At 42.4% G+C, this 18,456-nt stretch overlaps 1 protein-coding gene across 2 annotated transcripts in view; it reads right to left on the bottom strand.

The window, feature by feature from the left end:
* The window catches only part of PHTF2 (putative homeodomain transcription factor 2), a 184,113-nt gene that overhangs the window by 90,179 nt on the left and 75,478 nt on the right, over positions 1–18,456 (bottom strand). The window contains exon 2 of one of the 2 annotated variants that reach the window (XM_069765133.1): positions 14,256–14,326. The exons of the other annotated variant lie outside the window; for it this stretch is intronic. Within the exon in view, the coding sequence (XP_069621234.1) occupies positions 14,256–14,300 (45 nt within the window). The 5' untranslated portion in view covers positions 14,301–14,326. The remainder of the gene's footprint in view (positions 1–14,255; positions 14,327–18,456) is intronic. 2 annotated transcript variants of the gene reach the window in all.

Genomic DNA, 18,456 nt, shown 5'->3' with positions numbered 1-18,456 from the left:
GGGCTGGGAGGGCCGAAAAAAACGCTTCCTGGGAGGTCTCTGTTCAGGAAGGGTTTTCTTTCTGTCTGTGGCTTTCTCTAAGATGTCATCTAAGGAGGGCCCAAACACATAGTCACCCTTAAGGGGAATAGAACAAAGTTTTATTTTTGAAGTAACGTCTCCGCTCCACATTTTTAACCAGAGAGCTCTTCTGGCTGAATTCGTCTGGACCAAGGATCTGGCGGCCACCCGGATAGATTCCAGTGAGGCGTCTGCAAGGAACCCTGTTGCTCTGTGCAAGATAGGCAAGGAGTCCAGTACCTCCTCTCTGAGTACCCTGAGAGTTGTGGCTTTCTAACTCTTCTATCCAACGGAAGAAAGAGCGGGCCACGCAGATGGATGCTATATTGAATCTGAGGGCCGAGGTAGACGTTTCCCAGGACTTTTTGAGAAGGCTCTCAATCTTCCTATCCAAGGGGTCCTTTAATTGGGAAGAATCTTCGAACGGTAGAGCTGTCTTCTTGGCCACTCTAGCCACCTGGACATCAATTTTTGGGATGCTCCATTTTATTGAGTCCTCATCAAGAGGAAAGCGATGTTTAAAATCTGGAGGCGTTGTTAGCCGCTTCTCGGGCAATTCCCATTCATTATTAATCATATCTATTATGCTTTTATGGACGGGAAACGCAGGTTGTTTTTCAGTATGTATACCGAACAGTTCGTCTTGTATAGACTGAGGAACTGATTCCTCCTTTAACCCCATGGTGTTCCTCACTGTAGACACCAATTCCTCAATATATTCAGAGGAAAAAAGGTATCTCCTAATTTCCGCAGATTTATGGGGTAACGCATCTTCCCATTTAACAGAAGAAGACGTATAGGATCCCTCAGACTCTGACTCAGAATACTCCTGGATTTTCCTCTTTTTGGGGAGTGATGATCAGGTGAGGATGGTGGTGGCGGTGGAGGTGGGGCGAGTTGCTAAAGAGGTTTGAACCTCCTGCCTAACCAAGGAGCGAATTTCAATCAATGAAGGGTGTTCCGCTCTGACGATTTTATCCGTACAAGGTTGGCACAACTTTTTCTCCCAATCTGGTGGCATTTTCGCATTACAGGTAGCATATTTGCGTTTGGTAATGTTTTTAGGGCCAGGCTTGACTCCCCTCAATGAGAGAGGAAGCCGTGTAAGAAGGTATATTTAATTGTACCTTTAAATGGGACCCCCTCTGTCGCACTTACTAGGGCTTGAGGAGCGCTGGGCTCTGCAGCTGCAGGGCAAGACGAATCCATGCTTTTACAGCAGGCTTACCTGAGACGTCTTCGCAGCTTATATAGAAAATAAGCCTGCACCAGCGTGTGGCAATTAGCCGCCCCTCCCCCTCCGCAGTCCCAGGCAGGCGTGCGAGGATGCAGCGTGCCTCGCACGCCGTTTGGTAATGCATAGCGCTGGACTGTCGCTCCTGTACAGGAGCGCCGACCCGGAAGTGGAGTGCCACCTGACTTCCGGGTCGCCGAACAGCGTGCGCTGGAGGGGGAGACGCCGGAGAGCTCAGGGAGGCCTCCGGTGGGCTCACCGACCAGCTTTGTCCCCGCAAGAGGACGCAGGAGGCCGGGAAACGCGGTCCCAGAATCCGGAGGAGACGGGAGGCACAGCGCAGGAGGAAGCCGCGGGGGGCCCGACCATTAGTGCCCGGCAAAGAAAGTAAACCAGGTACACTGCTAGAGCCGCCGCTGCAGCGCACCAGAAACCTCTCCATGCCCCATGGGGGACAGGAAAGACACTGGTTAATGGGAGGTGGGAGGGGTTTTTAACCTCTTGTGCTTCCTGTCCCCCATTAGGGAATGGAGACAACCTCCTGGTGGCTATCTGTTTAACCCCTTGGATGCTGCTGTCAAAAGTGACTACATCATATAAATGGTTAACAGAGTGTGGGGACTCCCTCTTTATCCCCATCAGCACCCTGAGATCATAATTGTGTGGTCCTGATGTTTGCCATGGCAATTCATGGCCAAATAGCGGCCTCAGAGTCTGCCGACTATAGCGGCCTGTTCAGAAGTTACAGACATTTAGGTGGAAAAAATACACACTTTCATTCCTGTCATGTCACTTTGCATTAATTCCTGAAAAGCACCTGAAGGGTTAATAAACTACTTGACAGCAGTTTTCAATATGTTGAGGGATGCAGTTTTTAAAATGGTGTCACTTTTTGGGTTTTTCCAGTAGATGGGACCCCCAAAGTCATTCAAACCTGGATAGGTCCCTAAAAAAAATAATAAAAATAAATACATTTTGTACATTTCCTTGAAAAAAAATGAAAAAATTACTGATTTTAATTGTTTAAAAATGTTACAAAATAAAATAGCATTTTACAAATGGTGCTGATTTAAAGCAGACATGTGGGAAATGTTATTTATTAATGTTTTCCGGTGGTTTTAAAATTGCATTTTTTTTTAAATTTGTCAAATTTATGTATTTTTTTTAATTAATAAACAAAACATATCAACCTATATTTACCCTCATCATAAATTATCATAAATTATAATGTGCCACGAAAAAAACAATCTAAAAAAAAAATCACTGGGCTTTGTTGAAGCGTTCCAGAGTTATTTCCACATAAAGTGACATTGGTCAGATTTAAAAAATTTGGATGGGTCACTAAGGGGTTAAGGACATAAAATAAGAATCAATTTTTATTTTGCACAACACTCATGAACTGCGTACACCATTTTGAAGAATTTGGCACAAAAAAAATCATCAAGGACAAAAGACAAAAAAAGAAAGGTTATTTAAATATTTAGTGTGTGTATATACCGGTATATATATGTAATTTTTTCCTATAATTTTTTTCCTCACACATAAATTGTTATGGGTGATAAGAGTGGGTTAATAATAATTAAAAAAAAAAAAAGCCCCAAAACTGAAATCACAGATGAAGATAAATCTGACACTGAAATATAACACTTTGTAAGGCTATGTGCACACGTTGTGGATTAGGCTTAGGAATTTCTGGTGCGGATTCTGCCTCTCCTGCCAGAAGACGCACCTGCGGTTAGTCGCGTTTTTGCTGCACTTTTCTTGCGGATTTGCTGCGTTTTTTACCCCTGCGGTTTTCTATAATGGAATGGGTACAAAAACGCTGCAGATTCACAAAAAAGTAGTGGCATGCTACTTCTTTTAAACCGCAGCGTTTCCGCAAAGTGTGCACAGCATTTTTTTTTTTTCTCATTGATTTACATCAGGGGTCCCCAACTCCAGGCCTCGAGGGCCGCCAACAGTGCAGGTTTTCAGGATTTCTTTAGTATTGCATCGGTGGTAATGTGATCATCTGCACAGGTAATGATTCCAACTCCTGTGCAATACTAAGGAAATCCTGAAAACCTGCACTGTTGGCGGCCCTCGAGGCCTGGAGTTGGGGACCACTGATTTACATTGTACTGTAAATCAATTGTGGATCTGCAGCGTTCCTGCACTGCAAAAAACGCTGCGGATCCGCAGAGAATCCGCAACTTGTGCACATACCCTTAATGTGATGTTATAAAGATCTAGACAGGGAGAAAAGTCAATAGTGGAGATTATTTATTTCCCTTTAATAGGCTTAAGGCTACAATAAAACACAAAAACTATCAATAAACAAACATTAACTTGAGCTAAAGGTTAGAGGTCAATGAAGTCAGATAGCCGCAAAGCTTCACAACACCGGCGGAAACAATCAATAGTTTATGGTCTCTCGTGCTAGCCAGTTTAGCAGTTCAATGCCATTAATGTCCTTGCATTTTGACTCCTGGCAGAGGAGGCATGTACAATTCATTGATGGACTTCATTCAATTGTATGAATGAAGAGTTGTTAAAAACAGCAGCCAGAGAAGATAAGACACTGGCAATATAAACTATTCGAGAAACTTTATTACCACATTTAACAATGGCTATTTAGAAGGATCCTAATGAAAAATTGTATTCTGGTACCCATTTCTCAAAAGGGTAAAACCATAGAATCATGTTCCACTATTTAAAAAAAACAAAAAACAAAACAAAACACAAAACAGATATGATTGCTCCAACTAAATGAAAGGAACCGCAAAATTCAGCAAATATGACAAAAAAAATAAGCCCTCTTAACATAGGTTCTCCAAGATGTAAACAGATTATATTGGATGGGAGATAGCCAACTTTGCTGGAAATTGGACTGATGGCACCTTCAACAATTCCAAGAACCAGACACTGTAGAGTCTAAATGGAGCGAAGGTGCACATGCACACTCTCTGCTCCCTTCAATGTCTTTGGGACCACTGGAGACATAAAAAAAAGCATAGTACCCAGCTAATTCTGGCAGTACTATGGACAATAACTAGAACAAAAAGGTGCAGCATGCACATCTCCTCTCCATTCAAGAAGGTTCTTCGGATCCAATGCCCTGCTCTCAGTAAGTTATCCATTATCCTATTGATAGGGGTTACCTTTTAATTCTGGGAATAAACCTTCAGTCATTCGAACAAACTTAACAAAAATCAGTAGTAAAAGTAAACATAAGAAACTTTACAATATATCTTAGCAGAGAAATCAAAGTATTTCTCAGCTTGAAAGCTACTTTCCTTGTTCTCAGGCTCTTGGACTTACCATCAACTCTTCCAAAACAAACATTTGCAGCCCAAAAGAAACTCTTGCATTTGCACCATTATTTTCCCGAATGTCTTCTGTAGGTGAAGAATTACCAGTACAAGATATGGTGCCATTCATTCAACTATCAAAAATTAGTACATCTCTTGGCAGAGATGGCCACCAACAAAGAAAGAAAAGAAAAGAAAGACGGCAGATTGTTGTGTTTGGGAGGTGGGTCGGTGCACTCACCCCCATCGAGCCCTGCTTGCTTTATGATCGAATGATTCATTTTGAAAGTGGTTTGAAAAAGTGTAAAACCACAATGGTGCGAAAAAGTCTATCACTGTAGAAACCCTCTATAACCAAGGTACAGAGGACACTGTATAAACGCTATTTCACACAACATAAGATGCAGCAAAGAGCCAGGTGATACAGCAACCAACAAAAATTGCCCCAGCTCTATCTGGAATCAATAAGGAGTCAATACAGACTTCTCAATTGGCCGCAACCTCAAAAAGCCTTTGGAGTTAAGAACTGGATCAGATTTTTAATTAAAGGAACATTTTGTGAAGAATGGCGTTATGTCAGCAAACAGCCTGAGAGGGCAGGACTAGAGGGCAGGACTAGACACGGAGTCAGTGCAGGTTTGGCGTTATGTCTGTATCACGCCCTGAGAACTCAGGCCCTGCAATAGCACAAACACATGAGTTCAGTCTTATCCAGAGTTTTCCTGGGACTTCTAGTAACATTTAAAATGCAAAACCATCACTAGTTAACCTGCATTATATTATATTATATGACGACTAAATGGAAGAAAATATACTGCCTATGTGAATAATTACACTTGTCACTGTACATATACTGTAGTAAATCATAGCCACTACTAGAATGATGCAATGTCTACAGCAGGGGTAACAGCCTGTCTTCCTCTACACCACTGTCCAGTACTCCCCTCTAGTGATGAGCGAGCATGCCCGGAAGTTGTGTTATCCGAGGATGTGCGGGTGTTGTCCGAGTATCTCCAATAGTGATGAGCGAGCGTGCCCGGAAGTGGTGTTATCCGAAAATGTGCGGGTGTTGTCCGAGTATCTCCAATAGTGATGAGCGAGCGTGCCCGGAAGTGGTGTTATCCGAGGATGTGCGGGTGTTGTCCGAGTATCTCCAATAGTGATGAGCGAGCGTGCCCGGAAGTGGTGTTATCCGAGGATGTGCGGGTGTTGTCCGAGTATGTCCAATAGTGATGAGCGAGCGTGCCCTGAAGTGGTGTTATCCGAGGATGTGCGGGTGTTGTACGAGTATCTCCAATAGTGATGAGCGAGCGTGCCCTGAAGTGGTGTTATCCGAGGATGTGCGGGTGTTGTACGAGTATCTCCAATAGTGATGAGCGAGCGTGCCCGGAAGTGGTGTTATCCGAGGATGTGCCAATCCCCGCATGTGCTGCTGTCTACAACCATGAATCATGCAGCCAAGGGGAATGGAACATTTTACTCAAGCACGCCGAAGATACTCTGATAACACGATATCCGAGCACGCTCACTCATCACTACCCCCCTCGATGAATCTGCTTCCCCACCATAAATAAATCACACTTTCTCTTCAAATAACATCTTACCGTAAGTGGACTAGACCTTCTCCAATCCCAACTCATTCTCAACCTTACCGATAGGTTCAAGAAATGGGTAAAGCTGGTATAAACCCAACACTAACCACTGGCATCTTCCCTTCTTCCTTTAAAAATTCCAACATTACACCCAATCATAAACTAGCATAACACTGAGTTTTCTGGAGCAGATTCGATAAAAAAATTCAAAAACACCTGGAACATAATACGTTTCTTGATCTTATTTTTTCAGAAAAGGACTTGAAAAATCCCTTGTAAAAAGAAAAAGTGCAGGAATGAAACCTCTCCAAACTGTGCCCTGTCCAATCAAAAGTCTTAAAAGAAAAAAAAATAAAATAAAACTCTTTGGAAATGTGTACAGCCATAGACATAAGAGCACCTGCATACTTTTGGAAAAAGAGGACGCTGGCAGTCTTTTTCCTGATGATGTGTTTTGTGTCGACTTTACAGCTGTAAGCTTTTTTTTTTTTTTATCACCACCGTATATACTTGAGTATAAGCCGAGATTTTCAGCCCATTTTTTAAGGCTGAAAGTGCCCCTCTTGGCTTATACTCGAGTCATTGTCCCAGGGGGTCGGCAGGGGAGGGGGAGCGGCAGCTGTCACATCATACTCACCCTCCCGGCGCGGTCCCTGGCAGCTTCTCCGATGCGATGGTCTCTGCACTTCCCTGCTTCTCCAATGGTCTCTGGTGCCTGCAGCTCTTCCTGTGTTCAGCGGTCACGTGGTACCGCTCATTAAAGTAATGAATATGGATGCGCCTCCACTCCCATAGGGGTGGAGCGCAAATTCATTACTTTAATGAGCGGTACCACGTGACCAGTGAACACAGGAAGAGCTGCCGGCGCCCAGAAACCATCGCAGCGGAGAAGCTGCCAGGGACCGTGACGGGAAGGAGAGTATGACGGGGGTGGGTGAGCATTGCGATATTCACCTGTCCCCGTTCCACCGACGAGCTCCGTCTTCCACGTCCTCTGGCTGTAACGTTCAGGTCAGAGGGCACGATGATGTGGTTAGTGAGCGCCCTCTGCCTGAAGAGTCACTGCAGAGACCCGGAAGACACAGTGGCGCGTGGCTGTGGAACGGGGACAGGGGAATATTGCAAGTGCTGGTGTCCCCGACTGCTCAGGACAAGAGGTGAGCATGTAATTTTTTTTTTTTTATCGCAGCAGCAGCATATGGGCCATAATATTCTATGGAGCATCTGATGGGGCCATAATCAACCTTTGTGTAGCATTATATGGGGCAAATGTTTCTATGGAGCATCTTATGGGGCCATAACCTTTATGCAGCATTGTATGGAGGAAATGTTTCTATGGAGCATCTTATGGGGCCATAATCGACTTTTGTGCAGCATTATATGGGGCATATTTTTGTATGAAGCATCTTCTAAGGCCCATCATAAACTTTATGGAGCATTATATAGGGTGTATTTTGTATGGAGTATTATATGAGACTCCTGATTTAATATGGATATTCAAAAACACAACCTACTTATGTCTCAATTATTTTACTTTTATTGGTTTCTATTTTTAATTTTTGAAATTTACCGGTAGCTGCTGTATTTCCCACCCTAGGCTTATACTCGAGTCATTAAGTTTTCCCAGTTTTTTGTGGCAAAATTAGGAGTCTCTGCTCATACTCGGGTCAGCGTATACTCGAGTATATACGGTATTTATAAATTAATATATTAACAGCAGAAGCTGATGAAGAATGGTCAGGTCACTGATTTTAGCTGCTTCTTGGCTTTCTAAGCCTGAAGAAGTTAAAACAACTGAAAAAGAAGCAATGGAGCATATGCACAAAAAGGCGTTTTTACATATTGTGCATACCTTCATGCTTTTTGGCACATTTTCAGACAGGTGCCAGGTGGAAGCCGCCTTAAAAAAAAAAAAAAAAATGGTGAGTGCATATACTTTTACTAAATCTCAAAGAACTCAGTTTGCCCATACTCTAAGAAGTCACCACTTGACCCGTGGTCTTTGACCAGCTATTGTGCCACCTCACCACTCCCATTTGCATCTAAACTCCTTGAACACAATCGCCACCTTCTAGGGTATGTGAATAATTTCTTGCAAAAATGTCTGCAAGGTTTCTTAATCTAGCAGCAAAACAGTGCAAAAAAATTCCACTGCATTTCTGATGCGTTTTTTGCATGAATTCTTTCCTGTGCATTCAATGGGTCAAAAAAACAGGCAAAAATGCACAAAGAATTGACATGCTGCAGATTTACAGTAAAATGCACAGCAAATCCTGAAAGGAAAAATACTCATCATGTGCACAATACTTCAAGATTCTCTGACTTAGCTGGCATAAGCTTTCCTGAGTATTTTTGAGCCAATTCCGCATGGAAACAAAATGCATCAAAAACGCCATTGTATGCACTCAGCCTTAAGGACCAACCACCTTTCATCCAAATTGCTTTTTGACCTGCTACAATCTGGCTTCTGACCAGGGCTGTGAAGTCAGACCGAGTCGCAGAGTCGGAGTTGGTATAAAATGGAACCACTCCTAAAATATATAATAAACTGGGTTCATTAGTACAATGCAGGATGTGCTGTACATTTTTTTTCATAAGAATTTGGGAAAGTTATAGGTCCTATAAATGTCTGTTCTGTTCCTGATCTAAGGATCTGGGCTGTTAGCTGAGATGAATCTGTGCTGCACTTTATGAACATGCTCAATAGTGACCAGGGCTGTGGAGTCAGAAAATTGAGGAGCCAGAAGTATGGTTTACAGACTCCAATTGACTGAATTTAGCTTAACCAAAATCACTAATAATTTGCATATTAGCAAAAAGATTCTATGCTCCTTCTTCAAGAACTGTCCTCCACCTGAGAAAGTTGACCACTCCCTCTTGTTACAAACTTGCTCAATCACTTGGTATCAGACTTTGCCCTAACCTGGATCTTTTCATACTCCAACTGAACATTTACCTTCTCCTGTGTGTCCCTCATTGCCATTTCCTGGCACTGGATAGCTCATAAAATGGCTTTCAAGTACCACTTTTACGTTATGTCACATTAGCCCTGCAGCAAATCAGCACTGGCTTCATGGTCACTGCCTTCGGAGGTATTCGCAATCAAGAGGAAATGAGTGGCCAGCCGCAGCTCACACTTCCTCTTGATTACGGATATGTCTGAGGGCAGGGACAATGACGCCAGCGCTGATAGGGTGCAGGGATGATGTGATATAAGAACCTCTGGGAAAGCGACTGCCACCACCACTGGGATGGCGCTGACATGGGAGAAGAGTATAGGTGATGTTATTTTCACAGGACCAAATATTCAGAATGAGAAGGGGTTTACATTTAACTCGCAGGCCAAGATTCCAGATCTTTAATTTCCAGAGTGTTTGTTGTATCCAAGTTTTTTCTTTATAAAACTCGATCAATCCACGCTTTCCCTTGTCTTGCAATTTGCTTTCTTGGTAAAAACTGACTTTGCAGCATATTTCAACGTGCATATTAAGCCTTTATCAGCTCTTTCCAATTCCCAACTCAAAAACATTTCATAAATCTGCCTTGCCTTCCAATCTGAGTCACCAAAATCACTAGTACATGTGCTCTTCATCACTTGCCTAGACTATTGCATCAACCTTTTCTATGGCCTCCCTTCTACCACTCTTCACTGGCTGTGCACTGCCCAATTCCCTCAAGAGGGAATTCAATTCAAATTATGAACAATGACTTACAAGCCTATCCTTAACTGGTCTCATCGATACATCGCTGATAATTCTCCCACCAACACAATATCCCGTCCTCACAACCACTCCACCATCGTTATCTTACTGGCTGCTTCTCCCAACCATCTCCAAATTGTATCTCGTGCTTCTCTTATGCTCTGTAAACTCACTATCCCAATAGGCCAGGCGTAACCCCATCTTAAAGACTGGTCTGTTCTGTAACGCCTACAACACAGACAATAACCCCAGCAGGGCAGGATCTTCCCTCTCTGTTTATAAGCATGTCATTCAGTCACCTATATAGTAGTTAATTTCTACTATATAATTATGTATTGCTATGTGTATATAACAAAGTAAACACTTATCATATGTGCAATATCATAGGTACTTAAAGGAGTATTCTCAAGTATGAAAGTTACCACTACACATAGGATAGAAGACAACGTTCCAATCGCTGAGGGTCTAGCCGTTGAGACCCCCCCCCAAGAGATCAAGAGAATCAGGGCTTTGAAAGGCACCGTGTGAATGGAGCAAAGGTCAATCATGCATCATTCATTCTTACGGGAGTGCCAGAAACCAGCCTAGAGCCCCGCACGGCTATCTGATGACAACACGGATGTTTTGTTGGCAGGGCTTCTTTAAAAAAAAAAAATAACTCAGTGGCTATGGGTATATTAAAGAGCTGTGCCTGAGCAGATGAAGGTACATAAAGCACTACTGAGTCACTGCGCATACCGTTTGCATAATTTTACATTTACAAGCTGAATAACTCAAACTATTTTGGTATTCGGCTTGTAGCCAGATTAGAAAGGCACATTACTCTTAAATGTCATTGGCTGTGGATTACACGAAATTCCATGTGAGCAACTCCAGCCCTGACATAAGCCGTTCATTAGTCTAGGTTACACTCAATGAATCACTGTACCGGAATATTGAAAACAGACAAACACAAAGTACGCGAGTATCGAAGAGACAGAGAAACCAGTGCGGTTAGAAAGAATACAAACACGACGCACAGAAATAAACCAAATGTTACGTAGGGGTTCAGTGGGTACATTTCTACATTTTGGATGGGATAAATCACTAAACTTCTGCCCAATTACTTTTTTGCTTTAATTAAAAATTCATTCACATTCCATGGTGAAAATAGCATTATTGTTCACAACAGTACACTGATCTTTCTGAAATTATCAATATTTATTGGGCCAAACTGGCGCTTGTAGCTTGATGAAGTTTTAGATGCTTTTTATGTTTAGCCACAACTGGGATTAAATCTAAAAAGTGCAGTACAGTGGCATGCAAAAGTTTGTGCACCCCTGGTCAAAATGACTGTCATTTCTATAAAAGGCCTAAAGTTAAAGATGTCACATTCCCTTTGTATTTTAGGCAAAAAAAAAAACAAACTAAATTATTATTATATATTTAGTCATCGTTTACATATTAAATATTACAAAAAGGAAAATGGGCCAATGGAAATGTTTGTGCACCCTGAATGGTTAGTACCTAGCAGCACCCCCTTTTGAAAGTATCACAGCTTGTAAATGCATTTTGTAGTCAGAGAAGAGTCTTTCAATTCTTGTTTGAGGGATTTTGATCCATTCTTATATGGAAAATTCTTCCAATTCTGTGAGATTCCTGGGTTGTCTTGCATGCACTGCTGTTTTGAAGTCTAGCCACAGATTTTCAATGATGTTCAGATCAGGGGACTGTGAGGGCCCTTATAAAACCTTCAGCTTGTGCCTTCTGAGGTAGTCTATTATGGATTTTGACAAGTGTTTAGGATCATTATCTATTTGTAGAAGCCATCCTCTTTTTAACGTCTGTTTTTTTTACAGATGATAACGATAACAGCACAAGCACGGTAGGGTAGTATAAACTTTGTAATTGGGGCCAAACATTTAGTTTAAAAAGGGGTTGTCCTAGTAGTGGACAACCCTTTTAAAGTAAAAGGTAGAACCTTCCTTGTTTTATTTAGGAACCTTGAAATTACCCACATAACACAAAATATAGTGTAATTAAGTGTTGGCATGTTATTGATGTAGATCAGAGTGTACAAACTTTGGTCAGTGTTCCACATTTGTGACATATCAAAAGTATCTACTATATAATCGTCTAATTCTGTCTGTCTGTAATGGAAATCCCGCGTTGCTGATTGGTTGCGGGCGGCTGGCGCGAAAAATCAGCGACAGGCGCAGTCCGGCCATAGATCAGTCAGGTTTACTGAACAAGTTGTCAGTCACAGTGCCACATAGTTCAGTCACGTTTACTGAACAAGTTCTGTCAGTCACAGTGCCACGTAGTTCAGTCACGTTTATTGAACACGTTCTGTCAGTCAGAATATTATAGAATACCCCATGCTTAAGAATTGGGCCACCATCTAGTATACCATAAATGGGCACAAATTCTACTTAAGGTACCATCACACTAGACGATATCGCTAGCGATCCGTGACGTTGCAGCGTCCTCGCTAGCGATATCGTCCAGTGTGACAGGCAGCAGCGATCAGGCCCCTGCTGTGCTGTCGCTGGTCGGGGAAGAAAGTCCAGAACTTTATTTGGTCGCTGGACTCCCCGCAGACATCGCTGAATCGGCGTGTGTGACACCGATTCAGCGATGTCTTCACTGGTAACCAGGGTAAACATCGGGTAACTAAGTGCAGGGCCGCGCTTAGTAACCCGATGTTTACCCTGGTTACCATCCTAAAAGTAAAAAAAACAAACACTACATACTTACCTACCGCTGTCTGTCCTCCAGCGCTGTGCTCTGCACTCCTCCTGTACTGGCTGTGAGCGTCGGTCAGCCGGAAAGCAGAGCGGTGACGTCACCGCTCTGCTTTCTGGCCGCTGTGCTCACACAGACAGTACAGGAGGAGTGCAGAGCACAGCGCTGGAGGACAGACGGCTGTAGGTAAGTATGTAGTGTTTGTTTTTTTTACTTTTAGGATGGTAACCAGGGTAAACATCGGGTTACTAAGCGCGGCCCTGCGCTTAGTTACCCGATGTTTACCCTGGTTACCGGCATCGTTGGTCGCTGGAGAGCGGTCTGTGTGACAGCTCTCCAGCGACCAAACAGCGACGCTGCAGCGATCCGGATCGTTGTCGGTATCGCTGCAGCGTCGCTAAGTGTGACGGTACCTTTACAGGACTCTTCCCTCCAAAAATCAGCACTCTAATGGTACGTTCACAAAGCTTTTTTGCCAAGGATTTAGAAATCTATTCTGTTCCTAAATCCACATGAAGAATTGCATCAAATACTCTTTGAATAAGTTTACCACCAATTCCATTGGGGAAAGTTCATCTAGTGCACACAGTACTGTTATTTTTACATCATTTTGTAAATTTAGCATTTAAAACGAATAGGAAGCTTATTCAAAGACGACTTGGAAGCACCGCATGTCTACAATCTCTGAGCAGGTGTCAGGAGAGCCGGTGTATACAAAAGACTAGAAGGAATGAAGATTTTCCAAGTGAAACCGTCAGCATATTTTATTTTACAAACATATTTAGTTAATTAACCTTATCTAATGAAAGCTGCAGTTACTTCTCTGAGCCCACTTAATGTGTAATGTAATCAGCAAAAAGAAATTAAACTGATTACCTAAAAGACCCATTCATTTTCAGTGGCGCAGCCAATGTGCACGCCATGCTTATTCATACGCTAATCTAAAGTGGAATGTTATCACTCACTGAATGCCTAACAGGCATCACAATCACAAGAGGTAGGACAACATTACCCTGCGGAGCGCAAATTCTACTCCAGACTACATACTGATCAGCACTGGATACCTGCTGGAACGTTAGAACAGAAAATGGATGTCGGGAGCCATTCATGCCAAAAAAAAAAAAAATTCTCAGATTTTCCACCAGGACGTATTTACATGTGTTACAGTAACCAGCAGTACACACATACAGACATGGAAAAGGGGACTCGTGTTTAGGTCTGAAAATATCATGGGAAGAAAAAAAAGATATTGTTATAAATATGGCTACGCTAACTGTTGATTCTCCCTGTGGAAAATTCTGCTGTGAAATTTGCATCAGAAACACATGGCTGACCTTCAGGTTTCTACAGCTGATTCAGAGATGGAAGCCATGAAGATTAGCCCCACTGAACACAACAGGACTCAGATACTGGAGCAGAATACACGCTGAAAGTTGGGAGATAAAATACTCCACGTGAACGATTCTAAACAGCAACACACAATAAAAAGCAACACAGTTTCTTAGTGCTCAGATCAACAATATACTAAGTAATTAGACCGCAAACCACTAGGTCTGCTCTTCTCTCACATCAACTCATTTCAAACCTTCTCTAAGAAACATACATAAAATAGAATCAAATCCACATAACTCCACAAAGAAGAAATTATTCTTACCTTTTTCTGATACCAAACTATAGCATCTGTCACTTTGGACGCCATTTACTCTATGCATTTGACATCTTAGGCTGCAAAGAAGAAGAAGAAGAGGAGACATTTACTTCCACCCTCGTGTGAGGATCCAGAGCTCTGATGATGTATGTATAAATAGTTCAGTTACCTGCACACCATGGGCGGGTGTCACTGCTTAGGTTACACCCTTCCTCATTACTATTTTACTAATGTGATCACTATACTGGCGTTCATCATCACCATATTTTTCCAGAAACAATGGGGATACAAACAGTATATTATACACACACACACACACAGTACAGACCAAAAGTTTGGACACACCATCTCATTTAAAGATTTTACTGTATTTTCAAAACTATGAATGAACACATGTGGAATTATATACTTAACAAAAAAGTGTGAAACAACTGAAATTATGTTATATTCTAGGTTCTTCAAAGTAGCCACCTGTTGCTTTCATGACTGCATAGTCATGAAAATACAGAAAAATCTTTAAATGAGAAGGTGTGTCCAAACTTTTGGTCTGTACTGTATAGTATGTGGCTGGGCAATATACTATGTGGCTGGGCAATATACTACGTGGCTGGGCAATATACTACGTGGACATGCATATTCTAGAATACCCGATGCGTTAGAATCGAGCCACCATCTAGTCTGTTTATAAGCTCATGATACATGGTATTTTTAGGCTGGTCATACATGTTTCTACCTGCATTATTTCTTTGCTTTGTCTGGGAAGGACTACATTATATTATTCATTCTGTAGGTTTCACGTTTGGACAAATTATTAATACTTTCACATACATACGTAGATATACTTCCTTAGGTAGATCCTAGATATTTTAGGCAGCAGGGTTTCGCTTATTAGTACTAGCATGTATGTTTTTCTGCACAATACAGTGGGGCAAAAAAGTATTTAGTCAGTCAGCAATAGTGCAAGTTCCACCACTTAAAAAGATGAGAGGCGTCTGTAATTTACATCATAGGTAGACCTCAACTATGGGAGACAAACTGAGAAAAAAAAATCCAGAAAATCACATTGTCTGTTTTTTTAACATTTTATTTGCATATTATGGTGGAAAATAAGTATTTGGTCAGAAACAAAATTTCATCTCAATACTTTGTAATATATCCTTTGTTGGCAATGACAGAGGTCAAACGTTTTCTGTAAGTCTTCACAAGGTTGCCACACACTGTTGTTGGTATGTTGGCCCATTCCTCCATGCAGATCTCCTCTAGAGCAGTGATGTTTTTGGCTTTTCGCTTGGCAACACGGACTTTCAACTCCCTCCAAAGGTTTTCTATAGGGTTGAGATCTGGAGACTGGCTAGGCCACTCCAGGACCTTGAAATGCTTCTTACGAAGCCACTCCTTCGTTGCCCTGGCGGTGTGCTTTGGATCATTGTCATGTTGAAAGACCCAGCCACGTTTCATCTTCAATGCCCTTGCTGATGGAAGGAGGTTTGCACTCAAAATCTCACGATACATGGCCCCATTCATTCTTTCATGTACCCGGATCAGTCGTCCTGGCCCCTTTGCAGAGAAACAGCCCCAAAGCATGATGTTTCCACCACCATGCTTTCCAGTAGGTATGGTGTTTGATGGATGCAACTCAGTATTCCTTTTCCTCCAAACATGACAAGTTGTGTTTCTACCAAACAGGTCCAGTTTGGTTTCATCAGACCATAGGACATTCTCCCAAAACTCCTCTGGATCATCCAAATGCTCTCTAGTAAACTTCAGACGGGCCCGGACATGTACTGGCTTAAGCAGTGGGACACGTCTGGCACTGCAGGATCTGAGTCCATGGTGGCGTAGTGTGTTACTTATGGTAGGCCTTGTTACATTGGTCCCAGCTCTCTGCAGTTCATTCACTAGGTCCCCCCGCGTGGTTCTGGGATTTTTGCTCACCGTTCTTGTGATCATTCTGACCCCACGGGGTGGGATTTTGCGTGGAGCCCCAGATCGAGGGAGATTATCAGTGGTCTTGTATGTCTTCCATTTTCTAATTATTGCTCCCACTGTTGATTTCTTCACTCCAAGCTGGTTGGCTATTGCAGATTCAGTCTTCCCAGCCTGGTGCAGGGCTACAATTTTGTTTCTGGCGTCCTTTGACAGCTCTTTGGTCTTCACCATAGTGGAGTTTGGAGTCAGACTGTTTGAGGGTGTGCACAGGTGTCTTTTTATACTGATAACAAGTTTAAACAGGTGCCATTACTACAGGTAATGAGTGGAGGAAAGAGGAGACTCTTAAAGAAGAAGTTACAGGTCTGTGAGAGCCAGAAATCTTGATTGTTTGTTTCTGACCAAATACTTATTTTCCACCATAATATGCAAATAAAATGATAAAAAAACAGACAATGTGATTTTCTGGATTTTCTTTTTCTCAGTTTGTCTCCCATAGTTGAGGTCTACCTATGATGTAAATTACAGACGCCTCTTATCTTTTTAAGTGGTGGAACTTGCACTATTGCTGACTGACTAAATACTTTTTTGCCCCACTGCATATGTATAACTATTGTAGTCTGTCATGCACCACTCTGATATTTATCATAAATCCATGTCCAGTCATGACTATCAGTGATCTTTATAAATAATTGTTTTGATTATTGCAATACCATAATCATTGGCACTTTATGTGTCCATTTCCTAGGGGGTTCTACCTCTATATGCCCGGTTTGTTTATTGTCACTGTTTTTAATGTATTTCTGCTGTGGTTGTTTTTTGGACACCAATAAAAATTGTTCTATTTAAATATACTTTGTATTAAGGGGTTCCCCAGTCTATGGTATGTCTCTTTTCTCTTAGTTGCACCGCTACGTCATCATCTCGCGAGACCGCAAGCACTCTTCAGACCGGAGCACGCGAGGAGCGTCGGTAACCGCTTTGATCCGGGGGCCAACGGATGGTGAGTATATGACAATTTTTTCATTTTAATTTTTTTATTTATTTAATTTTTTTAAAACAGGGATATGGTGCCCACATTGCTATAGACTGCGTGGGCTGTGCAATATATTAAGTCAATCCAAAGAAAAAATATATTGAGCAGCACAGCTTAAAGACCTAGAGCTGACCGTAGTCACTATACGGTGCACAGGAGAGCCTGACAGCGGATCGGGGTGCTCACATGAAAAAAAGTACTTTGATCAAAATGAGTAGAAAAAAGTTGCGGCAGCACTCACCAGTCCTTGAGTGGCATAAATCCTTTATTCAAGCAAGTATAACATCATGTTCACGGCTCGGGGGTGTTGGTGAAACAAGGGTGTGCAGGGGTCGACAACGGCCGTTTCACACTGACGGTAGCGCTTCCACGGGTCAAACTGGTGAGTTCTGCCGCAACTTTTTTTCTACTAATTTTTGTGCAATATATTACGTGGGCTGCGCAATACACATTCCACGTGGCTAATATTCTCTCATCTCCCTAAAACAGCTGTCACCCATCAAGGCATGGACACCACAAAGACCTCAGAAGGTGCCTTGTGGTATCTGATAAGAGGATTCTCAATGTTCTGTAAGCTGCAAAGCTGCAAGGGGGGTTCAAAGATGTATCAGATTTTTTTTTTTGCCAGCAAATCTCAGAGGAAACGTCAAGCCAAGCCTGACCCTTAGTGATGTCAATCAAGTAGTCTTGGACAGGATTAGGGACTGGCCAGCTTAAAGGGACACTGTCACCTGAATTTGGAGGGAACAATGTTCAGCCATGGAGGCGGGGTTTTTGGGTTTTTGATTCACCCTTTCCTTACCCGCTGGCTGCAAGCTGGCTGCAATATTGGATTGAAGTTCATTCTCTGTCCTCCATAGTACACGCCTGCACAAGGTGCAATCTTGCCTTGCGCAGGCGTGTGCTATGGAGGACAGAGAATGAACTTCAATCCAATATTGCAGCCAGCATGCAGCCAGCGGGTAAGGAAAGGGTGAATCAAAAACCCCAAAACCCCGCCTCCATGGCTGAACATTGTTCCCTCCAAATTCAGGTGACAGTGTCCCTTTAACTTGTTTTCCAAGCGTCATCAGCTCTTTTGCTGCAAATAGGTTACAATACTATAGAAGTGGACATTAAATCACATAATTAGCAAAATGGGCCATCGGCTTAGGCTACCAAGAACACCTTTATAAAGTCAAAGAGCAGAACAATCTAATAGTGGTGCCAGTTTTAGGGGCAAAAAGGACCTTCAAAGATTAC

The sequence above is a fragment of the Ranitomeya imitator genome, chromosome 4 (genome assembly GCF_032444005.1).
Source record: "Ranitomeya imitator isolate aRanImi1 chromosome 4, aRanImi1.pri, whole genome shotgun sequence".
In the NCBI taxonomy this organism is placed as follows: domain Eukaryota; kingdom Metazoa; phylum Chordata; class Amphibia; order Anura; family Dendrobatidae; genus Ranitomeya; species Ranitomeya imitator.
Note: the sequence above shows the minus strand (reverse complement) of the source record. Positions and strands in the feature narration are given on the sequence as shown.